Raw genomic sequence first — 24877 nt, 5'->3', positions numbered from 1 at the left:
GGTTTGGTTTGATATAAGCATGTGAAAAAGGAACAGCTTTGAATGATGTCCTGTAGCACTACCTATCAACTACTGTAGCAGTCAAAACCTAATGCTGAGACTTCTCTTATAGAAATATAATCTGAAACCTACAGCGAGATAGCAAGTGAGGCAGATACTCCCTTAGTTTGGGTTTCTTTAGGCTGCAATTTTCTCCATGATATCTTCCTTTCTGAATTAAGATTATAGAGTGGTAGTCATGAAGAGAGGCGACTGGGAACATTTACATTACAGGAAAAAGCTTATTAATTTATTTAATTTTCTGTAAAGCACAAAAGTAGGTTGCAATTTGTTTTCTCAACTTTTTGAGTTTTAAGAAATTACTCAGTTTGCTGTTCAACACCCGAAGTAAGAAATTTTAAAAAAAATCATAAGAAAATGAACCTGTGAATGTACAATACACTTCAGCTGGTTAGAAGTGAAAAGCTATACAAAGCTGCTGGATGCTGGAAAATGTTTTTCCAAGAAAGTACTATTAAAAAAACTTCTAAACGGAAAGGCAACCTTCAAGGTGACTTTCAAAAGTGTATTTCCTGTTCTCACTGTTAATCTTCTTTATACATTTTGTCATGTAGGAACAGAAGATTAGCATCCCAGGCCAGGCTGCCATCTGTCTCCCTTAGGGCTGGGCAAAATACTGGGATGGTAAAGCTGGGCCCAGCCTTCAGTTCCACTTCACTGCTTAAAACAAGGTTCAAAGACCAAGATGTGGCTCCAGGAAAGACTCCTTTCCAGCCTCTCCTCTCCAGGGCAGGTCCTACCCACACAGTTTCTGAGCTCTCCAGAAGTGTCTTTCCAACAGCCTGCCAGGTGTTTTTCAAGCTGCTTTTCCCTTTTTTTGCAGAGGGAGCTTTTTATAGTGTCCTTAACAGCATCCAACCCAGCCCCTCTCAGAGCTGCCCTCCTATGTGTCAGATCAAGAGCCAGGGCTTACCAACAACAGTGTGTGGTCAATAAAAACAGGAATAGGTCCTGCAGAAGACTCAGGAATCCTCCCATAGCACAACGTCTTTGCGTCCTCTGATAGGGATATCGGATGTCTACATCCCCAGCACTGAAAGCTGAGTGAAAAATGAATGATTTGTCCAAGTCTAAAAATTTTAGATTATGTCCTGACTTCAAAGGAGAGAGATGAATAATAATGAAGTGGTATGCCTAAGAAGTCCTCCAATGCCTTGTTATTTACAAGTATGATATCAGTGTTATGTATGATATCAATCACTGATAAAAAGGTGCATCAGGTGTGTGCTTGTATATACATACACATACATGTATTAATGTGCATGGCTCCATGGATGGATAATCAAATGCGACTAAAAATGACTCTCCTTTATTCCTCCCACATGGCTATCACTTCCCCCTGTACTGTCTTTCACTTCCCTCTACTCTAGCTGTGTCTCACCTGACTTACAGTAATTGTCTTCACACCTGGTGCTCATCCTCCCACACTGCCCCCTTCCAGCCTCACCTCCTCCATCCACTCCTTTCAATGTAACCTGTGCTGTTTTGTGCACCTTATTCCTCAGCACCTGCACAAATCCCTTTTGTTTGTCTCTCTGCTGATACCTGAGCACTCTTTTTCTTGTTCAGTAGAGCCAGCTGTGAGGATGACAGCCATGTCCCCAGCCAGCTGTGACGATGGCAGCTGGCATCCAAAGCAGGCGTGTTGAGGACAGCAAGTTACACCTCCCGCAGCCGTGGTGCCCAAGGGGAACCTGGCTCCTGGGATATGGAGAACAGGCAACTCCAGCACCCCAACACCTTGTCACAGCTGTTTGGTGCCAGTAGGTCCCACACCCACACCCTGAGCAATGCCTCATCTGACTTTATACATGCTCCTTGTTCCTGTCAGGCAGATAACTGCTAGGGATGGAGGGAGCAGAACAGAAAACAAAGAATTTTGATAATTACTCCTGCTAGGTTGAGGGGTTTTTCTCTTTTTAGATTAAAAACCTGTTAATTTCCAAAATAATTCATTTCTATTTTGATATCCATATTCTCCCTTGCTTTATCAAACTTTTTTTCTTGTATCCCTGAGCTCACCTGTCCATCCCCTCATGGAGTTTCCCTGGTGTTTTGTATGAACCATCATTTTGATTTTCCATTAGTTGACTGTGCTGAGGAAAGTCGTTGCAGTTTAAATTAATGTTGTTGAGAAACAGGGACAATCTGCTAAAAGAATATTGTGTTTTACTTTTTGGGTGTAATTGCTTTACTAGCTGGTAACTTATTTCCTTAAACACTCATTTTCTTATTTACCTTTTTCAGTCCACAACTTTGACAATATTTTAATATCTATCTCTAAATATAAATGCTATGCTAAAAGCTACTAAAGAAGGGAAAAGAAGAAATGGACTAAACAGAAAGAAAATCCCAAGGGTAATTATCTATTAACACAGCACCAAGCTTCACCAAAAGATCTGTGGTGATCTATTAAATGTAAAAGTTTAGAAAAACAAAAACAAAAAAAAAGAGAAAGAGAGAAAGAAAGAAAGAGAGGGAGAAACAGAAAGAAAATAAGATATGTAAAAGCAACAGAAAGCATGATAGTTTAAAAGTGGCAAGTGGCTAAAAGGTGGATCATATTTTTGAGGCCATTCCTCAGACTGGTGAGTGGGAGTCATTGGTTTATTTTAACAGATTTTAAAAAATGTACAGGAGGCAGCTGTGTCTGTCTGTGTCTCGGTACCACTCAGCAGACAGAGTGGCACCACTTTCAGAGCCCTTCTCTAGCACTGAGCAGCTGCAGAGACAGAATAACCTCCCAGCAGGAACCCTAATTATCCCTTCCCACCAGGGCTCAGGTGGAATTACCTCCAGTCCTGCAGAAGGCAGAGCATATAGGTGTGCTAACAAAGGAAAGAAACCAAAAATCAAACTGCCACCCCCCAGGCCAGAATGTGCCCTGAGGGATGACAAGAAAAGCACAACAAAGGTGATGAGTGGGCTGGCTGATACACGGTCCTGGAAATAGAATGGTAAAGCATGAGAAAGTGTTCCATCTTGGTAGTGGGCAATGGGGTAAAACCTTCACTTTTTAAGCATACCCATGTCACAGTTCTCATACTGCAGTCCCTTAGTCAGGGACTACCAACCAGGTAATTTCCTTACAGGGGGGTTTTCCCACCGTGCCAATAATCTACACAGTCTGCAATTGTGCTGCCCCAGTGCTGATCATGAGGAAGAGATTGCTGATCACAATTGCCATAGAGAGGCAGATGTTATTTCACTGCTCTCCTGGAACTGTTACTCTGAAGAGAGTATATTATCATGTTCTAGTCCTGACATCCAGGAAAATCCCTAAAATGATCCACTGGGATTAACCCGTGCAATGTCAGAGAAAGCCTTGATGAGAAGGTAAGATTAAAAATTAAAATTAAGGTATAAATAGTTCCTTGAATATATGGGACCAAATTACAACACTCTAGCTGGGATGTCCTGCTAATATCCTCTACCTTCCTCGTGGGTAACATGGAGCCACCTCCAGAACAAGGTATGGCTCAGTTTCAGTAGGATTTTCTGGAGTCCTAAGGAAATACCAGCAGAGGAGCTCAGCAGCAGCACCAATTTCAAAGCCTGTGTGTAGAAGGAGTCATTTTTAAGTATCATGATTATACTAATTAGGTTCTGCTTAGGTTTTAATTTGCATTTTAAGAATTTGATTACCAACGAGTAAAAAAGAGACTGATTTTCTCATGTATTTTATGACAGTTTGTGACACAATCTGCACTCGTGTTTACAAATAAATAAAAATAACATATGTAAATTAAATTGTGCTTCATTCTGTACCATTGCTATCAACAGCAGGTAACTAACAATGCTGATTTATATTACTAATAATAACATTCTTATAATAACATTCTTACAAAATTTATTTCATAAATCCCTGCTGTACCATTTCAAACTCTAACTGTGACCAAGAGACATAATCCATTTTTAATTGCAATTCAATTACCCTTTTTCTCATTAAATTAAGTTTAAGCTGCAAGAATGTGACTACTGTGCATTCGAACAGGGATACCTAGAATTAAAAAAAAAAAAACAAAAAAAAAAAAAACATCCACAGGAGTTTCTGAATAACAGGGGGGTTGGCCCATAGGCTTTTTGTATCATAATATGTTGCCATGTATATAATTCTATTAAAATTAATATATAATAGTACTTGTTGTATAAATTAGATAATACAAATTAAAACATTGTCAGAAGAGTATGTAAATTTGCCTTTTGTCTACTCACTCTGTTTTTGGAACTTCTTTTCTAAGCCAGTAGAAATCAGACTGGGCTGCGTATTTGCGAGTTTGCAATACATTGCCAAAATAGTCGCTTTCTGTGAACTTCAGCTGTATGGATAAAGCACAGACATTTTAAAAGCATGTCCAAAGAAACAGAAGCTGATATAAAAAGCATAACTTCTATTTTTTACAAGATAATCACCTAATTCTTTAGCCATTATGAAAGCAATTAGAATTTTAACATCTTGATAGGAAGAATAAATATTTTATGATCTCAGTTAAAATGCAGCAGTGGAACGGATGTACACAAGGGTCTGGAATGCTGGAAAGAGGCTTCCATGTGCAGAGAGGTGCTGAAGGAATCATAAGCACCCAACAATGGATTGCAGACAGAACTTCTCTTTTCCAGGAGGAAGTAGGCTTACTTTTATTTTTAGAAGTGCATCTTAAAACCACTTCTAACAATGTCACAAAGTCCCCTTTCTCAGTTTGCTTTACATTTTATAAAAATACTTCATACTATGTGCCTCCTGATGGTTTTGCCACTGCTTTCTTACTGTTTCTCACATTAAATATATACAGCCATAGGGCTCCATGCTTCCATAAGTTTCCAAATCCAATAGCAATTACACATACACATACAAATAACCATGCAGGAAAAAGGAATATTAATAGTTCATAAATCCAGATGATATCCCTGTCATCAGCTTAAAACAATCCTAGGATTTGAGAGGAGGTTGCATTTCAGATGTAAACTGTGGTTTTGCAACCATGATTAACAAATATTTTTTACCAGACATTGCCACTTATCTGGGCAAATAGTCTGTCTCATTACACTGTCTTCACAGCAACATCCCACCCTGCACTTCCCACAAACAAGGACTAGGCTGGTAGAGTTGGTTCTTCAAATTTTCTCGATAAATTAGGTCTCTGTTTAGTGTTTGCTCATGTGTTCCGGCAAAGATGACTATGCCTCCTGTATTTTACTGGTTCAGGATTGAATTTATGGTTCTACTTTGCCTCTGACTTCCAGTAATATAATTCATCACATGCATTCCACAGTTGGAAAATGGTAATATATGTTGTTGTTGTTAATAATAACAACAACAGCAACAATAACAATTTGCCTTCCTGCCTTAGTTAGGCTGAACAGATACTGGGTCAGGAAGGAGACCCCCCCAGTATCTTTGCCCAGCAGCCAGCACAATAGGCCCATACATTGATTAGGCCATCTTGACACCGTTATAAGCAAGAATCACAAATAAAATTCATAGCCTGGAGAGCCTACATAGGGCATCATAAATTGTGATATTCTGAGGTAAAATGCTTGTTGTGTTTTTGAAGACCATTATTTTGAGAATAAATTCTTTTGGTTCTTTTGGTTCTTTTACTCCCTGCAAGCGTCATGATCTCATTTAGGCACGCCAGCATTGACAATTTAGCCATGAGAGCTAGCACACTTAATTAAAAAATAAAATAAAAATAACCAGGCACGCAAAACTCCAGGTGCATGCCAAACAAAAGACAAGCTTTGATTTTAGACAGCAGGGAAACAGAGCAAAGAATAGCTGTAATATGTAAATGAAGAAAGCTGCAAGTCTGACACTTACTGTTTTGATGTCTTCATTAATATATGTGTCATTCATTATAAACTGAGGGTAACCAACTTTTGCCATAACTGCTTTTGCCTTTGAAAAAGAAAATGAGAAAAAAAAGTGTTGACAGATAAAACCACTTATCAACATACGGCTTTTTTTTCCCTGCTCTGTTTCCATTTTGCATTATTATACTTCCCTGGAGGCATCCTAATTTAACTTCAAACTGACTTGCCTACAAGGTAAACTTGGAGCCACAAATGAGCTCAGCATCCCAATGCAGAGGGTCCAGATTCTGCTGTCAGATTATCACAGTGGGTCTGTTGTTGCCTGCAGAGCTTTTGCGTAGTTAGAGCAATGTGTCTGTGCAAAATCTTAACAGCTGATTTTCTCTAACAGTTCTTGTGTTAATCAGGTGGTCAAATGCCTATTTTTACAATCATAGAATCATAGAACTAACTGGGTTGGAAGAAACCTCTGAGATCATCAAGTCCAACCCTTGATCCAACCCCACTGAGGTTACTGGATCATGGCACTCAGTGCCACGATCTCGTAATCACGGTGCAGTGTTTTCCAAAGGACAATTGGAAACAGCCTGTTTTGCCATGGCACAGTAGCTGGTACACATTCAACTGTTAAAACAGATTTGACACACAGATGTGAATGAACCTTGGTCCCAGCAAGTGCAGACTGGTGTATTTCCACTGAGGGCCACTTCTATTTGCATCTGAGGGTGGGCACACACTCTTCTGAAGGACAAAGTGCTTTTCTAAAACTACAGGACTAATTTTTGTTGCATTCTCCAGTTTTGCCCTTTTACTCTACAGTCTTTGTCCTTTCCCTAATGTTAGTAAGGGTGTTAAAATAAGACACTTCACTTTTCATTAAATTTGCTTTTTTTTCCTCTTTTAATCATGACTTGGTCCCAGCATTTATGCACAATCTGTGTAAACACTCCAGTGTGAAGTGATAGTAGCTGCAGATGAGTGTTCCCACTTTGTAAATCATAGTGTGAGTGTATAAACAGCCTGAGTATTCTTCTCACAAAATTACCAGCAGGCCACCCTTACACCCAGAATCTCTGTGGAAACAGAAGTTTCCAGAAAAAAAGCAAAAGGATATAAAAAGATAAGACTACATACCAAGATGTGAACTGTGACAATCTGTAAAATAAATTAAGGCCATGATGGACTAGGGTAGCATTAAGCTTTCACTTTGTATGTTTTCAGGATGCTGAATGTATTTTCCCCTTAAGTTTTTGGAATTTCCTCCACCCCTCAAAAAGCACTCTTCTGGAAATTTGTTCTTCAAACTCAGAAGAATATTGCAAGATATGAAATGTGGCAAATTAATTTGCCTCTAAACTAACTGCAGATGTACCAACCCTGAATTCTGTTCTCGTGAGCAGAGCCCAGACCTCTCTGGCATCCACCAACTTCAATTTCCCTCTTCAGGGGGTGACTACTCAAGGGAAGATTCCCCTTCCTGCACAATTATATCCTTTCCCCCCTTCTGCCCCTCCACAGTATCTCAATACAACAAGACCTCCTATGACAGCCAGATTTAGAAATGGCTATTCCACTACTGTAAGAAGGAAGCTGATGGAGGACTCTTTCCATTTAACCAAAATAAATCTGTCTCCTCTTTTATTTTTCAAGAAGAAAGGCCTCTTTGCTTCTTCAAACTCCTTCAATTTCTCAATCTCATTTCCAATCCAAAGTCATAATCCTCTGTTCATGACATCACAATTAATTGCGATTGAGATAATTAAGATGTCACAAACAGAAGATAACAACTTCAGGTAGGAAATTAGCAGCAGGAGCAGATGATCTCTTAAGCAAGAAAGATCCCATTGTCATGCAAATTGCTTTAGTGATAAAAAAAGCAATGGAAGAAAAATGCTGAATGGGAAATATGAAATGAGCCAAATAACCTCTCAACAGAATGTTTTCTCAGTTTTCCAGAAGGTTTAGCAGTCTTGCAAGATATTTTAAATGCTGTGGGGAGGAGGGAGAATAAAAAGCTGGGGAGGGAGCACTATTCATCTGCAAGTTTGTATGTAATCAGGAGTGTCTAATATTTTTCCTGGTGGTGGTGTCAGGTCCAGCTGACTGAACCTTGCAAGGAACTGCAAAATTTCCTTTACCCTTTCCCATGTTTAAATCCTAGTTAAAAACAGCCTTGAAAAAGGAAAGAGCAAAACTCATCGGTTTTAATTTCTGCTAAGTCAGCTGCTTAAACAAGTTCTGTGAATCTCAGATGTTCTGCATGAGTTCCAGAGTACCCATCTGAATCACAGTAAACTTTGTGTTGAATCTACTTAATTCAACACCTTAGGATTTGAATTAAACATATTTAATTTAAAATTTGACTTATACAATGAAGAATAAGCCCTTTAAAAATAATTTATAGTGCAACATTTAAAAAAATAAACAGTGGTTTTAAATCAAATATAAGTATTAACTGTGTACAGTGTCATTTTACTAATGATTTAGTTAGTACAACGTCGATCAAAAATTTTTGGTCTTGTTTTGGCATATAAAAGAACATTTTTTGTTTAGAGCTATATTACATCCTTTAAAAGCACTCTTAATTTGTATACTGTCTTCCAAATAGAAGCAAATAAATTCATGCCTCGCTGGCTGTAAATGCAAAGGAGTATAAAGCCAGCTTAGATCTGGCAGTGCTTCTTTGCTGAGATATGGGTTCTGCCCTTAAACACATGGTGTTAATTGTCTGGTTGTTACCAAAATAATGTCCATCTCCTCTGCATGGACATTTCGGGATCTTTGTGGAATATCTGCCACATCCATCTCACACTCTTCTTCCACAGCAGCTCCCTGAGGCCAGTACCTTGGGACTGCCAAGTGTTGGCCCTTTTAGACCTCACTCTTTAACCAAGCATCTCTAAGGGTGAAGATGATGCCTCCAGGCACCTTAATAGCTGGTCTGACATAGGTTGAACTAAAGATCAAATATAATCACATAATCTCACAAATAAGAACATAATTAACATTTTTAAAAATTTTATTTTATTGACACTTAAACCCTTTACTCTTTTCATGGTCCTGCTGCATTAGGAAAGGAAGATGGGAAGAGTTCTTCAACCAGACTACCTCAGGAGAGCTGGGCACACTTGTCAGGTGGCACATACTTTTGCTTTGTGATGTGAGACTGAGATTTCTAAACATGAGAATAAAATAGTTGGGCACTACTATATTTGAGGTAATTTTTTATAAAGGCTATATAAAACCCTACTGAATAACAGAGTTTGTCCCAGAGAGATTTTTGAAAGTAAACTCAAATGGTAATGCTGCTTCTAGTACTTTGATGTTTTATCAATGTCTAAAGCTGTCTGTATTTTGTAGGATGGATAGATAGATAGATAGATAGATAGATAGATAGATAAGGGGAAAACATTATTTTATTGCATTTGTTATTTAAAAGTTCTTACCACAATATGTGTGGTTTAGAGATCTGAGCAAATAAGACAAAGCTGATGCTGACAGTGAAGGACGTGTGGCTCTTGGCTGGGGAAACTGTTTCCTAAGGCCAAAGCAAAACCCAGGAGAGGACATAGGAAGTCTTCTGAAGTCCTTGTTAATCCCTCCAGCTGGGATTTCTCTTGGGGGCTTTGCATCAGGTGCAAACCTGCTCAGCTGAGCCCCACACACGGCCCAATTTGTTTACACAACTGACAAGGTAAAAAGTATCATATTGAGAGCAGGTTTCCAAATTTACATGTTGGAAGTCTTGTTTCCGGGCCTATCTTTTCTGTTCACTTGTGTAATATTTAAGGGCAGTTTGAAGACTCCTTATTTATGCAGCACAAGAAAGTGGAAATCTCTTCTACAGTTGGCTTGCTCTTTGATAATGATGTCAGCATTTTCTTCTTGATAAGACTAAAAGTATGCTGGAGGGGCCAGCATTCCAGGAGGCATATATATGCATACAGGGAACTCAAATGAAATGTGACAAATGTACAGGAACCAGCCATGTGGCAATTGCACATGAATCCACCATAAACACACCATGTACAATTTTATGGTTTAAAGGCTCATTTAATTCCTTTTTCTAATTTGCATATTAAATAGCCATGTGTACAGGGAGAAAAAGGGTGATGGGGTACTTTTCCCAGCTATTGTAAAGCACTCAGACTACCTTGGGCTGTTGAGGAAATTAAGAAAACTCATCACTGCAGGACTCTTCTTCTGTCACTGACAGCAAGAGGCTCTCACAGGGGGTGACACAGAGAAGCAGCTCACTGTAGAGTAAGTCATGATAACTGTTTTCCACCCCAGCAGCCAGAGAGAGAAGGCTCTGAGGCAGAGGACCCAGAGTGGGACTACTCCCTCCACCTCTCATTAGGCATGGAAGTTTCCCCACTGACTTCAACACAGCTGAGATTTTATCATCAGTGTGTCTTTCTGTCACAATGAGAGCACTGCTAGTCAGTTTACTACAGAGACAATATAATAAAAGACCTTTCACTCTTGACTTAACAACTTGCCATCGTGGGAATGCACAGGTATTTCAATACTCCAAAGCATCCTAGTTTCCAGTCTATTCAAATTCTCACTTGACAACCAAGTGTGCGAGTCGTCTGAGAGCCTTTTTTGCCACTCAGAGTATGATCTGGATATTTTATATGCTAGTACTGATATATTGTACTTACTGTAAAGAAAAAAATAAAACAAAGCATATATCTCACCCCTGACAAAGTTTTATGAGTATAACACAGATTTTCTGTATATCAACTTGATTCAAAATAACTTTGTGAAGATCATTTTCAAGCTCCTAAATACATAAAAAATTAATACAATTACAGTTCACTGAAAAATTAGCATGAAATACATTCTGAAAGCTAAAATAATTCACGGCAAAGTAATGTTCCATTTAATTACAAAGATTAATTCAGCCTTTATGTACGTGTCTGGTCTTTTCATTTTTCATTGAAAACGGATGATTCAAGAGCCATCTGGTAAAAATGCTGCATAAATATCGTTGCATCTAACTAGGATTTATGTATAGAAAAACTAGGGAAATGGAGTTATGATCTTGGCAAAACACAGAAAAGTTCTGACGCAGGGCTAAAGCCCAGTCCTACAGATGTCAGTAAGAAGTGACCCACTGACTTGAGTAAGAGATGGACTGGGCTCACCTTAATGATGCATAGTATTTCCTTTGTGGGGCCACATGTAATCTCAGGGATTTGCACTTTGTCAACTACAATCAAAAGTGAAGTGGCAATTCAAACATGAACACTTGGCCTGAAATGGCATTTTTTAACAGTATTTGACCTACAGTGAACTGTCAGTAATTTGTACTCCAGAATATAGATAATCCTTAAACTATGTATTTTTAAACCTTCTCTTTAATTGTCCTCTTTTATTTGCATGTCACAATAATAGAATAATAGAAGCTGTGTGGAATTTTCAGGAGCTAGTGTTTCATTTAATAATAATTCACATACCACCACCTCACACTGCACCATAACCGTCCCCTCTGTATTACAATAATTGTTTTGAATGCTCTCAAATAATTGATTATGAAGACAGAAAATACAGCTCTTGTTCCATTCTTGTAATAGCTTGAGGCCAGGGGAAAAAAAATTAAATCTAGTGACTTAAGTGAATAATGGTACCAATCACATACACATAAAATTGCTTTCAGTTAAATACACATTGTAGTTTCAAAAGCAGCTGAGTCTATTTAAAAGCTTTGTGCTGCCAAATGAAAAAATGTCCTAGTCCTCACTCCTCTTCCCTGTTCCTCTCATCTCTGTCCATACTTCTGCTCATGCTGCTTGCACCCACAGCCTCCAAAGGCTGCCTCAGCTCCTTGCCACATATTTCTGTGAGACTGCTTTCTGTGAAAATCACTACCACAGCAGAAATCTAACCAAGTTTTTCCCCAGCCAATTTTCCACCAGATCAGTGAGCTGAATCACTCACTGCTGCATGGAGAGACCCAGCAAGTGCTGGAACCTGCACAAGAAAATTTCTGGGGACACATGATATGGGAAAGGGGAGAAGAGTTTTGTGATACACTAGTTACCTCCTCCTCTGAATCATGTTTTGAAACCAAAGCCTCACTCAGAGAAAACTTACTGACAATAAAATACTACCTAATACACTCAAAATACCATACAATGCATTATAATCCTAGGAAACAGAGAGGAAAAGGGACACAGCAACTCCTAAGCAAACTGTTCACTGGATTATATGTTCAGTCATAATAGCTACTATCTAGCAAGACAATATTATTATTACTAAGCAAAAAGATACAAGCACCTAAAAGTTTAGTAGGACTACCATGGACAGAAGAGCCAGGAAAAGCAACAATGTACATCAGTGCCACTGTTTCCTGTCCTGAATCCCTCTTGCTTCTGGCTCTCTGGAATACAAAGACTCAGTCACAGAGATGATACTTTCACTGGAACTAACTTTTCAGTTAAAAATAATCTCACACTAATTTTTTTTTCTTTTTAGCAATAGAACTGGACTAGGTCACAGAAAGTGGGAAATTAGTATATTTATTTCAATTTTTATTTATATAAATTGACTGTGATATTTTCACAAGCATTAACTACTCAGTTCAGTGCAGCAGTACAATTAATAGACCTACTCCTATTTTCTCCTACCATTTTGGTTCCAAACCCATTCTGCTGACAGCTTTGCTTTTATTTTGGAGGAAAAGGAAAAACAATTCCTTTGCCCATTATATTTGAATTCCACTTTCCACTTGTAGCCTCTGTAGGACAATTACGATGATTCCATTATTTTGTACAGAATATTATATATGGCAGACATAAATTCTGTCTTTCATTAATAGAACCATAGCTCTGTAAATTAAACACATTTCTTTGTGGCATAAAAGAAACACATAAAGTATCTTCATCTTTGATTATACAATACATAAGAGCATTTATACTGCAGACCAGGACAACCAAGTTCCTGGCAAAGGATATGTTTAACACCTTTTAACACTATTCCTGTCCGAAGCACCTTGGTCACTTTTAAGGGTCTTTGGATTCTCAGTAGAGCTGAAATGATGCCCACGGTCCAGAAAAAAAGGATAATGCCCAGATATCCAAACAGCTCAATGGTGGCATCAAGGCACCACACCAGCAGTGACAAGTCTGCTCCAGCATGGGGATTTCTGCACTGGATTTCTCTCTGCACACCTGTGGATCACTTAGAGCATGCCTATGTGTGGACAGCTAGGAGCTCCTCCAGCTGCACTTCAAACAAGCCAGAAGCAAGTGTTGTGGTGTGAAGGCACAGATTACCATTATTATCCTGCTGGTATGTATATGTCTCATGGTATATGCTGCTAAACTGCCTTTGACAGGGCTCTAACAGCTTGTGCGCCAGAGCTAAGCTTGGACACATACTTGGCACTTTAAAAAGCCACCTTCTCATGCCTTTATTTTCAGGAAATACTCTGTGTTTTCTGATACAACTGCCTCTTAAAACAAAAAAGATCATACCAAACAACCAAATACTCCTCTAATTGAAAATTCTCTTTGTGTTTTGAAATTACCTTAGATATCCCTACTGAACAAATTTTGCACCAGAATCCTAAGGATTTGCAATGGCACAAAAAAAAAAAAAAAAAAAAAAAGAGAGAGACACCTTTGAGTGGGCTTTGTTATGTTGGTGAGCTGCAGAAATTATTATGTTGCATTTTTAATAGAAACTCCTTCCTGGATTTGTTTCACTGCTCACCACCAAAGCACCTCATGAGTTGACCTATACTCCCACTTTCATGCCACCTCTTGCTGGAAACACACCCACCTTGCTGCAAAAATCTTTTCTGCTGTTTTTTGTATTAGCTCTGGGTAAGCAGCAAGTTCAACAAAAACCACATCACTGGCAAAATAAAAGTCCCCAGGGACCCAAAAAACCCAGTGTGCTGAAGAGATCTCTGGCATCAAACACTGAGAGAGGGGCAGCCCCAGGGAAAGGGCAAGCAAGCTCTCTCCCCATCACAGATGTATGGGATATGATTTACCACAGTCTTTCTCTTTCAGTTCTATGCAAAACTTTGAATAACCTGTTCCGGAAAGGGACAACTTCTGACCTTAGCCTCTGCTTGCATCAGTTCATATTCATTTAATATTTTCAAGGTTAAGCAAAGGTTGCAGGAAAATTATTTTTTTTTTTAATAATGAAAAGCACGTGAAAAATTCCCTTTTCATGTCTCATTTCACAAGAGAGTTTCAGCTGCAGTCTAGATACAGCTGGGACCAGACATGGCAGAGACTCCTTTGAACACTACTCGAACTGAAATAGTGACTGAGAACCTAAACACAAGCACTACTCAGGACTTGCATGTTTCATCTCTGAGGAGAAATTCCTCATGCTTGAACAGGGACCCTGACCAGCAGTGTATCAGTAAGCATGTCATCAGTTGCCTATGCCTTGCAATATATGGGGGGAAAGCAGATGCATACACAGACAAAAACATAGGCTGCTGTACATAGGAAAACCATATGCAGGAAACGCTCTACTTTCTACTCAAGACCAAATTTCTCTCCATTCCAAATCTTTACATATTTTTATTTTAAAATAAATTACATCTATGCATTTTCACATTGATGAAGCTCACCATATACACAGAAAACTGAGCACAAGACACTTCACAGCTCCCTCACACATGGTAATGGCCAGTCTTCGTGAACGAAGAACCGGGGAAGGTCTTTACACCTTCCAGCCTGCGCATTGGATTTTTTAGGTGAGACACAGTGTGCATGGAACTGAGCCCACCCTTTAATCCTGAGGTTCATCTGCCGGGGCCAAGTGAGCTTGGACGGTGGCAGCGAGGTCCTCAGGATGTAGATGGATTGCCTTACAGGGCTAACAAGCTCCATCTGCCCGGGCAGTGGCCCTGACTGGGAATTGAACCCAGGTCTCAGCGGTGACAGTGCAGCGCCTTTACCCTCTAGACCACCAGGGGCTCCTCTCACACATGAGGGCAGCTGAGTAAGCCTTTATTCTTAGGTACAGCATCCTGGCTTCTGAAAGGTCACTGAAGGAACAAATTCCTGAGTCTGATGACCTCCTTGTGGTAAAGCTCCTTTAAAAGTAAACTCCCTCACTACCGATACCTGAAGCCACGTAAACATTTTACAACTTTGCTTCAGACCTTAATGACCTCAATGCAATACCTGAGCAAGTTAAAGTGCTGCTAGCTAAGGCTTCTGGTCATGGTCATGGACAGCTCAGTGCCCAGGAGCCAGGGTCCATGCTGCAGTCTCAGGCCACGGCCCTGCCCTGTTGAGGTTCTTGCCTGCTCCCAAGGAGCAGGCAGTATCCCTCCCACTGGCTCAGGTAGCCACATACAGGGCATGGAGATCACCACAGCCAGGAAATGCATGTTTATTGGAAATCAACAGGGAATGCTAAGCAGAAACCTGAACATGCCCTTGTAGGCTTCTCCATACAGAGAATGGGTCTCCCGTACCTCAATATCTGTTACTGCTGAGCTGGGGAACTACATTGTCTTTGTAACTGTCCCTCTACAGGAGACAGGTTTACTTGTCAAAACACAAAAAGATAATGAAAGTTAAAGCTGAATCTATGCAAGGCTTCCAGGGGTGGTAGAGGATATCTTGCCCTTTGGAAGAATTGATCTGTCTTTTAGCATAGCAATGCTTTCATGTTGCATTTCTGCCACAAAAGCTTCAGATTCACCCTGGTCCCTGAGCATCTGCAGGTGTATCCATCCATCTGTCTCCCTCCTTCTATTTCAAGCACAAGATTTGTCACAAGTGTTTTGATGTCACACACCCATTCTGGCCCTATGGAGTGGTGGCAGAGTCTGAAAAATGGCAGCTGTGAGATCAGGGTTAAATACAATTTCCTCTCCCTTCACCTGTTTTCCACTATCTGTTTGCACGGTGCTCAGGTTATTAATGGAACTGACATCCCTGCACAACTGAGTGAGCAGTAGCAGCAGCCAGATAACAAGGGAGAAGCTGGCAGCAGCAATCTAACCCCAGAGATAAGAGATAAGCAAACATGCCATGGCTATTAGTTTCAACTCTGGCCAATGGAGAAGAACATCTCCTATAGTTATTCAACAGGAAACCCCAGTCCTCCTGAGAAGGTTAAATTAAATTCAGGATGTGAGAGATTATTCTTTGAGTTCAAAAATTAAAGTTTGTGATTAGAAATAAATATTTGACTTAACAAAAAAAAAAAAGGCAATGTTAATCTGATGGAAAGTGAAGACCTATATTTATTCAGAGTATGGAACACTTCTACTCTAGAAGGAAAGTACCCTACACTCTCTGTATCTTTCAGGTGCAAAAATGTTACTCTAAAAACTGGCATTTTCCAAACAGCTATCTCAGTGATGGTACAGGAGTGGTAGCCTAAAAATCCTGACCAAATTCCAGACTAGGTAAGTAGTGACTTTGCCTTTTCTAAATTCCATTTCAACCTTATGAGGAGACTTGGTCATTGCTCCTTGCAATGCAACTACTACAGTACAAGCAGAACCTTAAATTTCTGAATCCAGACAAAGATTACCTCAGAGGTCTTTTCTAATATACTTGATGCTGTGATTCTGTAATTTCAGAGCGCTCACTTCCACAAAGGAAAAGCGTGGCCAAGGTTCCATTGGCACTCAACTAAAGTACACTTTCCAGTTTAGAAATGACAAGGTTGTTTCAAGAATATTTGAATTAAACTTTCTAGTAAAACCAGTAAATTTGGAAGTCAGCAGTCAGCCTTACTGGCTTTTGAACAGGAATAAAGTGTCTAAATGCAATTAGAGCCTTTGGAAATTTCTCCCTCTTTTCTTAGTTCTTCTGAAGTGTGTCTGGCAGCTTCTGTAAGTGCTCTGAAGCAGTCTTACACTTTGTGAAGCTCTCTAAGAACTGCTGGCCTTCGTTCCAGAAAAAGCCTACTTGAAATAAGGGAGGCACTGAGTCTCAGGGCTGGTCCTCAGTCATATTTTTGCATTGTTTTTCATAGGATGGGTCCACAAACCCCATAAGAAACAAAGGCATTTTTAATTTTTGCAGAGCACCCAGTGACCACTTTCAAGATTGGATTATTTGTCATCTTTGTGAAAAATTAGCATGGTATTGAGCAAGATTAATTTCAGCTCCTGAAGCTGTAGTGCCTGGCCTTTTTGTCTGGCCATGCCTGAGATCTTAATGAAATGTTATTTTTCAGAACTGTATCTAGTGCATGCCCTGGATAGGCTTTGTGAAGAAAAGCAGGAGGCTCCATTCTCCCAGTATGTATTTCTTGTGCCAAGGTTATAGAGAAGTAAAAGTGAGCACAAGCAAAGAACAGGCAATGAAGATTCCCTGGTTTCCCCACTACAAGAACACAGGGAAAAAAGGTGACATTCTCCAGACAAGCAAAAAGAAATGCTTTCTCACATAGAGCACAGGCAGTGGAACTCATTGCTTTGGGAAGTTGTAGATGATAAAAATTGTTGTGGGTTCAAAAAGTCATTAGACAAACTCATAGCAGGAAAATATGAATAAATACAAAGAGACCACTTCTGGCTCAGGAAACAGCTGAGCTGCAGATTGTCAGAGGCCAGGAAAGGGTAGCAGGAACGTGTCCCTTTATGCTTGCCCTGTCCTTACATTCATCTCTAAACATCTGCTACTGCTTGGCCACTGTCCGAAGCAGACATTGGACCTCTGCTCTGAGCAGTATGGCAGTGAACTCACCCAAATGTGAAGAGAGAGAGACCACAGAGAACTGGGAAACATGGCAGAGACTCCGATAATAGACTGCAGGGCTGGATACGGCCAGTAAGTTCCAGCTGAGAAACAAATGGCTTCAGTGGGAGAACCCACGGACATCTACCTATACTTTGTTAAATCGGGGCTTGTACAGATGGCTCTTGATTTCCTCAGGGCTACTGGCCTAAAGTACACTGTGTTATTTAGGGAGGTTTGCTACAGCTCTCTGAAGCAGCAGAACAAACCCTGTAGGCTAAACAAAGGCACCTAACACTGCCCGAGAGAGCCACCTATAGCCAAGTACTGTCCATGTATTTTCCTGTGCTCCTCTTGACTCGGTGTTCAGACTCTGAGAGATGTGAAGAAAACAAATGTTGCATATGCAACTTCCTTAGAGAGAAATAAAGCAAAGTAGCACACAAGTTCATTAGGCAAAAAGTGATTGCACAGTGACCTTGGGATTTGTGCTCCATGACCTAAGGAGGTTAATAATGTTACAGAAAAATCTTACGAGAGGAAAAACAAGCTTTTTTGGCTTATCATCCATGTTTTAAAAATAGTACTGCAAAGCAAAAAAAAAACACACAAACTTTCTAATAGGAAGTTATTCCTTTGCCATAGCCTAGCAGAATATTTTACAAGAGAACTACAAACTTTCAGAAAACAGGCTTTTGTACAAAAGTCTCTTTTTCAAGCCTCCAGTTAAACTCAAGCATAAAGGGTATTTCAGGAAGGAAAAATAGTGATTAATAAAATAATGGTTCCTGCCCAGGAGTGGGACTAATTTAACATCTGAGGGATGATCTTCCACTGAATTATCCTTTGAAGAGAAGCAGCAGTAAATTACCATTTTAAAGATGTGAGCCCTCATCACGCAAGTTATTTCAGTGGAATTTCAGTTGTGGGTTCTCCCTTTTCCCTGACCCCACCATGCCAAAACACAGATGTCAATACCGTTTGGCTGCCACAGCTCGCTGCAATCTGCACCTTTACTGTAAGGGAAACAAAAGGCTATCCCTTCTCTCTCCCCCACCTCTCATCTGCTGTCCTTCTCAGAGGCTGCAAGGTGGCACAGAGCTCACCAGGTGCCAGGGCAGCAGACCAGGGGTCTCTCTGCTCAGCTTTGGTAACTCGCAGACCACATACTTGAAGACTGTTGCCAGACCCACCCTTGGAGATGCACTCAATAATTTCACTGTTCCTCAAATGAGGCCAAAATTTAATGACCCTTACAAAAGTGAGACATTAAAAAGGTGAGAAGATGAACCTTTCAGGGTTTTTTGTTGTTGTTGTTGGTTTGTTTGTTTGTTTGTTTATCAGAGAACTCCATTGAAAATTCGGGAGGTTAACAGGCACACTTCAAGCAAATTTGAGATGGTAGTCAAATACAGTACAATAAAGTAAGGCTTGAATAGAGCAGAGGAGGAAGGACAACACAGAAAACACCTCAGCGCAGAGCCAAACACTTCTCTCCGACTCGGGCTCCTTTGGAAGCAGCGTGAGCTCCATCCAGAGAGCTAGGTGAGAACTGCACGTGAAGGCAGAGTCGCCTAACCCTGATAAAAACTTTTTTTGTAAGACTGGCCTTCAGGTGGTCTGGATCAAATTCATGTTTTGATCACAGAAAAAGAAGAATGGAGGAAGGATAGAGGTAAATTATTAGATGTTATCTTATTATATTGTTTTGTTACAAAAGGGACGTAAAACTTTAATTCCAAAGTGTACAAGGGCTAAAGGGATGATTCTCAGAAAGCAAGGCTGCAAGACAATTGTTCCCTATGTCACATGGAGTAGCAGATTTGATTCTTTTAACACGGTTTGACTCATCAAATTAGCAGTGTCCTCTCTGAGTAACTTAAAACAACAGGACAGGCACAAAGAAAGTCACAGACAGAAACATCTTGGCGATTAGGTGGAGCTGACAAGCTGCCTAAAGCCAAATTCAAGAATCGATTCTACCAGAGGGTCTTTTGCAAGTCCTTTTGAGGTCGATTGTTCCTTTGATTGCAAGGCATCAGGGTGACAGACAGGTATACAAATCTAGCCTCAGCCAAGCACAAAAGAAAGGTGGGCATCAGACAGAAAACAAGAGAGCAGAAAACACAAAACAGTATCCAAATAACAGAGAGGCTTTGCAGTAAATTCTCTTTCAAAACTGACACGTCATTCACATTATAGTGTTGCCCTCTAAAGATACAATCACCACAAGGCTCTCTATGATCACTGTCCAGACACTCGAATCCTGCATTCACTTTATTCTTCTTTCAGGAAATGAGTAAAAAGCATTGTTAATGACCTGTTAATATGCCTGTAGTTAAAGAAACAGCTAAAGACAAATTAAATTGATCACATGCAGCAGGCCCAGTAAACAAAATCACCACCAGGTTTCTGCAGTTCATTTCTTTTCAGAACATTCAAACATTTCAAGAATGCAATGAGATTAAAAATACAGGGGAAAAGCTTGGGGCATCAACCACCTCTCAAGAAAGCCCGCTCCAGTGTTTGACCACTCTCTAGGTAAAGAAATGCTTCCTAATTTCCAGTATAAACTTCTCCTGATGATGCAACTTTGAACTGTTCACACATATCCTATCACTGGGTCCCAAGAAGGTGACATCAGCACCTCCCTCTCCACTTCCCCACCTCAAGAAGCTGTAAAGAGCAATGAGGGGGTGTCTCAGCCTCTTTCTCTCCAAACTCGACATCCCCAAACTCCCTAGCCACTCCTCACAGGACATTCCTTCCACCCCTTTCACCAGTCCTGTTGCCCTCCCTCAGATGTATTCAAGGATCTTCAGATTTTGCTTAAGCAGGAGAGCCCAGAACCACACACAGTACCCCAGGTGAGGCTGCACCAATGCTGAACACAGTGGGATGATCCCCTCTGGTTGTGCTGTGTTTGATGCACCCCAGGATGGGGTTTGCTCTCTTGGCTGTCAGGGCACACACTGCTGACTCACATCGAGCCTGCTGCCACCCAGCAGCACCAGATCTCTTTCTGCAGGTCTGCCCTCCAGCCTCTCCTCTCCTCTCCTCTCCCAGCTCACACTTGGTGCCTGCTGTTACTCCATCCTTGGTGCAGAATCCAGCAGGTGGGTGACATTTATTGATGAAGAAACATCACTTTTACAGATCTATATAATAAAGTGATGATACTGGGGGGTTTTTTTGCCAACCCTACCAACCAACCAGTCTCTGCCACAAAATTCATGTTGTCTGTCTGTGCTGCTTTATTAAAGCTTAAATAATAAAAAAGTAACAGCATAAAGTACTGGGCTCATGAGATTTAATTAGAAGAGTGTAACAGATTTTGAACTGTCTGTTGTACTATAAACCTTAGATTTCCCCAGTGAATTATCTGACCATACATGTAGTAACCTATTTCTTGAATTAGAAACATCCTCATCCAAGCATTACAGTATCTATCATTAGCAATAAATAATATTTAATAAATATGCACACACTCCATATCTGGAAATGTCTCTCTAGACTCTTTCCTTCCAGACAAGTAGCTGTTTCTGTGAGTCTGAAATTAAACTTGTAGTTGTACTTCCTACCACATAATTCTTGCTACAATATCTAAGACCTTACGTAACATTTGTGTCTTATGAACTTGACCCGGTTCCTAGGTCAGTAAACTATAAAATGGCTGTTCAAGTCAGTGAGAATGGATTTAAAGCATTTGCTATTCATTTGCTAGTACTATGGCCTGCAGTTTTATTTTTGCTGCACTTCTTGAATTTAGTTTGTCCTGCATTGTTCAGCCCAGATTCATCCCACTAACTTCAGAAATTTCAGTGAGATGCCTAAACTGGGAGCCAAGTACCATAAGCTTCCAAAATGTGTGTCAGCAGAGGGAAACATCTCTACAGACATCTCTACTGGCCCAATACCTAACCTACCTTCTGATGAAAATCCTCCTTAAAATGCGAAAGGGAGAGCTATTTTAGAAGTTCACTAGTTTGTGGCAATGTTTGTGTTGTTTTCCTAATGAAAGGTAGGTAGCAAATTTTGAACAAAATCATTAAGCAGATTGTTATATAGAAATATCGTTATCAAGGAAATTATTAGAAAATCTTCCTGTTGTTATTTTGCACCAATTTTAACAAATATCTAAATTACAAATCATTATATTTCTAAGGGTATTTCTAGTAAAAAACCCAAGCATAACAGCTAGTAAGAAGGAATAACTCCTGTCCATTTACCATCAGGATAGCAGGAAATAAATGGCATCTTACTATTGTTCTCTTGCTATAGAGTTTATTGGTGCATTTATGCAGCTCTATTTCATTTGCAGATATATGAAGAGCACTGCTGTATAAAATGTAAATGGCTGTATATGAAATCTAAATCTTTCTAACGATAAAATGTCTCAACAACCTTTTCACTAGAATTACTAAAAAGCTTTGAAGGCCATGTTTGCTTTTTAATCAAAACACTGCTATTTTCATTCAAGCACAGTGAGCAGGAGCGGTTCAGCTGCCCTTGCGCGTCAGTTTTTTCAAAGAGGGCTCTTAGTAATTCACTGATATTCCATTGCCTCAGCAAACAAGGACACAGACTTACACAATGCCCTCCACTTGGCTTTTTATATTCCTCTTCCAATTGCTGCTCTGGGAACAGAGCTCTGCATTTGGACAAACTTTCTTTCCACACATCATGTGCTGTAAATGTGGGAAGAGAGTGAAGAGGAAGTTTTGGATACATCCTCCTGCCTTCACCTTTACCTTCTGCATTCTATTGTCCCCCTATCTGAAAACAGTGAGGACCAGTAACACCATCCTTGCTCACAGCACTTCATAACTGGCATTATTCTACTGGGAAATGGATGTTTAGTGGGATGTCCATTACACTCTTAAATGATGGTTTTCAAGGTAGGCCTCCCACCATGGCAATGGAGAAAGTTTGAAACGTTGACTATTCTCATATCTCCTTCTAGGCTCGATCCTCCATCACAGCAAACACCCTCAGCTGTCCCAGATGTTTCAGACACCATTTTCTATCTCTAGATTGTTGTGTCCCTGATATCCCACTCAAGATGAAGACCTTGCCAAGAAAAGCCACTGTACAAGCAAATCTGAAACAAGCTCATAATCTGCATCAGCCAGAGCCAGATGGGGAAAGACAGAGGCAAGGTAAGAAGAACAAGGTAGGAAAAACAACTTCCTCAGAGAAGCAGGAACTCAGACAGCTCAGCTTCTAGCAAAACAAATGTGACACATGTCCCTTCACAAATAACATGAAGAGTAATCAACTGGAACTGCAAGTACAGTCCACGACATTCTGTCGCTGCCCAAGTCAAATCTTTACCGTAACTGGATTTTACTCATTCAACCTATTTGTTACCTTCTCATGAGCTCTTCGTTTTGTTTCAGAGTCCATCCAGTCATTTTCCTTTTCCAACATGTCAATAAAAGCCCAGCGAATTCCTTCTGTCAACTCCTCCATCTGCAAAACATTTAATAAATCCCTCTCCAATAAAATATGTCATGTCAGAACCATTATAAGAAAAGACTTGGTATACGTAGGAGCAATAGATTTGGTTAGACCACAAATGATTTCCAATCAGATGGTATCTGCTCTCGTTTCTTGAAGCCTAATTTCTGTTTTCTCCAGTTCTCCGACACTTTTTCTGAAAGTAAGGTTTTTTCCATGTTCTTTCCCTTAAGAGGTACCACACAACTGGTTTGTTGCTGATTCTTTCATGTCACATTTGTGATAATATCCATCTTGAAATCATAAAAAGTACTGAGAGATTTGCAGTCATTGGGGGAGATTTGTGACCTCTAGGTTCTAGATCACTGGCCCATGCAGAAGGAGCCAGCTGCAAGGCATTGGCACAAATAAAGCCTTTTCCACAGAGAGAACATCTGTAGCCTTGTTTGGTTTATGTCAGACTAAGACATGCCTTGTAAATACTGCCAAAGAACTGAATTGGGGCTGACACTATCATGATACAAAGCAGTATCCAAATATTTAGCTTGTATTTAGCTGCATTTGTGAAGTATTCCTACCCTTAACTTACTGCAGGGATAGGGGCCCTGGCTCACAACACTGAGCAGTCTTAACTGATTCTGTGGTCTTGAACCACCAGTGACAGCTTACATCTGTGCAAAGCTAGGAAAGCCCACAATCATTTTAGCTTGGCTGCTTCTTCAGACACCTCTACAAAGCCACAAACATATCCCAAGCAAGTAAAAGAAATAATAATAGAACTGTTTAGTGAGCACACACACTAAGAAAACCCTGAAATGACAGAAACCAATAATTCTAATGGCTAAGAGATGAACTGTATGAATATAAAGAGCCCTCATGCCTATGCATCTGTCTGGAAGTCCAGAAAGGTGTACAAAACCAGCTACCTCTATTTATATAAACAGATGATCCACTGAGAATACTGTGAGAGTGAGGCAATTAGGGGGATCCAGTCATTGCCTGAGTCCTTTAGCACACACCAAAACAGAGCTGCGATAGCATAAGACAGGACAGATAACCATTAGATGAAGACTTATTGGAGCTTTGTGTTACCAGTTCTGTTACATTTAAGAATAATGAAAGTAGCAGAGATTTATGTAATTTTATTCTATAAATCTAGTAGTTCAGAAATGTCATTAAAAGTGGAGACTAAACCATGGAAAGTAACATAACCTTTTGCTAAATTGTCATTCATGTATCAGAGGTATATTTTAATCTGGAACTGTCCTTTATCTGCAGTGCAGCCAGACAAAATATAGCAAAGTTCCTTTGATTATTCATTTTTTTCCTACCCTTTTCAAAAAACATTTTCTTACTTTTAGAGGCAATATGGGACAACTGGAGCAGGTCTAGCATTAAATATGACTGAAGAGTCAACATTCACAGTAAACTGCATCCCAGGGAATAGGGTAACTTGAAGATATTGATGACGGAGCACTGACTCAATTAACTTAGTGTACTAATGAGGTGAACTCACTGTATTTGGAGGTTACAAGTTCAAACTCAAGCTCTGCAGCTGGGCACTGGTGTATACTTAGGCTTTATGCAGCAGCTGTAGCTGCAGGGGGCAGAGGGAGAAACCTATTCCTGCTATCAAAGTTATTACTGAAACTGCTCAGGCGTATCTGTAAGAAACACTGCAGGCACTCTGAGTTAGAAACAGTGCTATATTTAGACACAAATAATGTCTTTCTTGATAAAAGGAGAGAAGTATCTAAGGTATAAAACATTAATCACAAAACTTGGGGGGAAAAGAATCCGTATTATCCATAACTCAGGATTTACTTATCATAGACAGATACATGCCATGAGCCAGAAAA

The 24877-nt window shown here is 40.0% G+C and overlaps 1 protein-coding gene across 1 annotated transcript in view; it reads right to left on the bottom strand.

Annotated features, from left to right (window-relative positions):
- The window catches only part of PHEX (phosphate regulating endopeptidase homolog X-linked), a 103333-nt gene that overhangs the window by 31865 nt on the left and 46591 nt on the right, over nucleotides 1-24877 (bottom strand). Inside the window, exons 12-14 of the mRNA XM_027902472.1 lie at nucleotides 22929-23030; nucleotides 5882-5959; nucleotides 4276-4379 (exon numbers count right to left, since the gene is read on the bottom strand). Of these exons, the coding sequence (XP_027758273.1) occupies nucleotides 4276-4379; nucleotides 5882-5959; nucleotides 22929-23030 (284 nt within the window). The remainder of the gene's footprint in view (nucleotides 1-4275; nucleotides 4380-5881; nucleotides 5960-22928; nucleotides 23031-24877) is intronic.

This window comes from Empidonax traillii, unplaced genomic scaffold (assembly GCF_003031625.1).
Source record: "Empidonax traillii isolate 1590-97213 ecotype Southwest subspecies unplaced genomic scaffold, ASM303162v1 scaffold877:size283950, whole genome shotgun sequence".
Taxonomy (NCBI): domain Eukaryota; kingdom Metazoa; phylum Chordata; class Aves; order Passeriformes; family Tyrannidae; genus Empidonax; species Empidonax traillii.
This window is presented reverse-complemented; position numbering and strand designations above follow the sequence as displayed.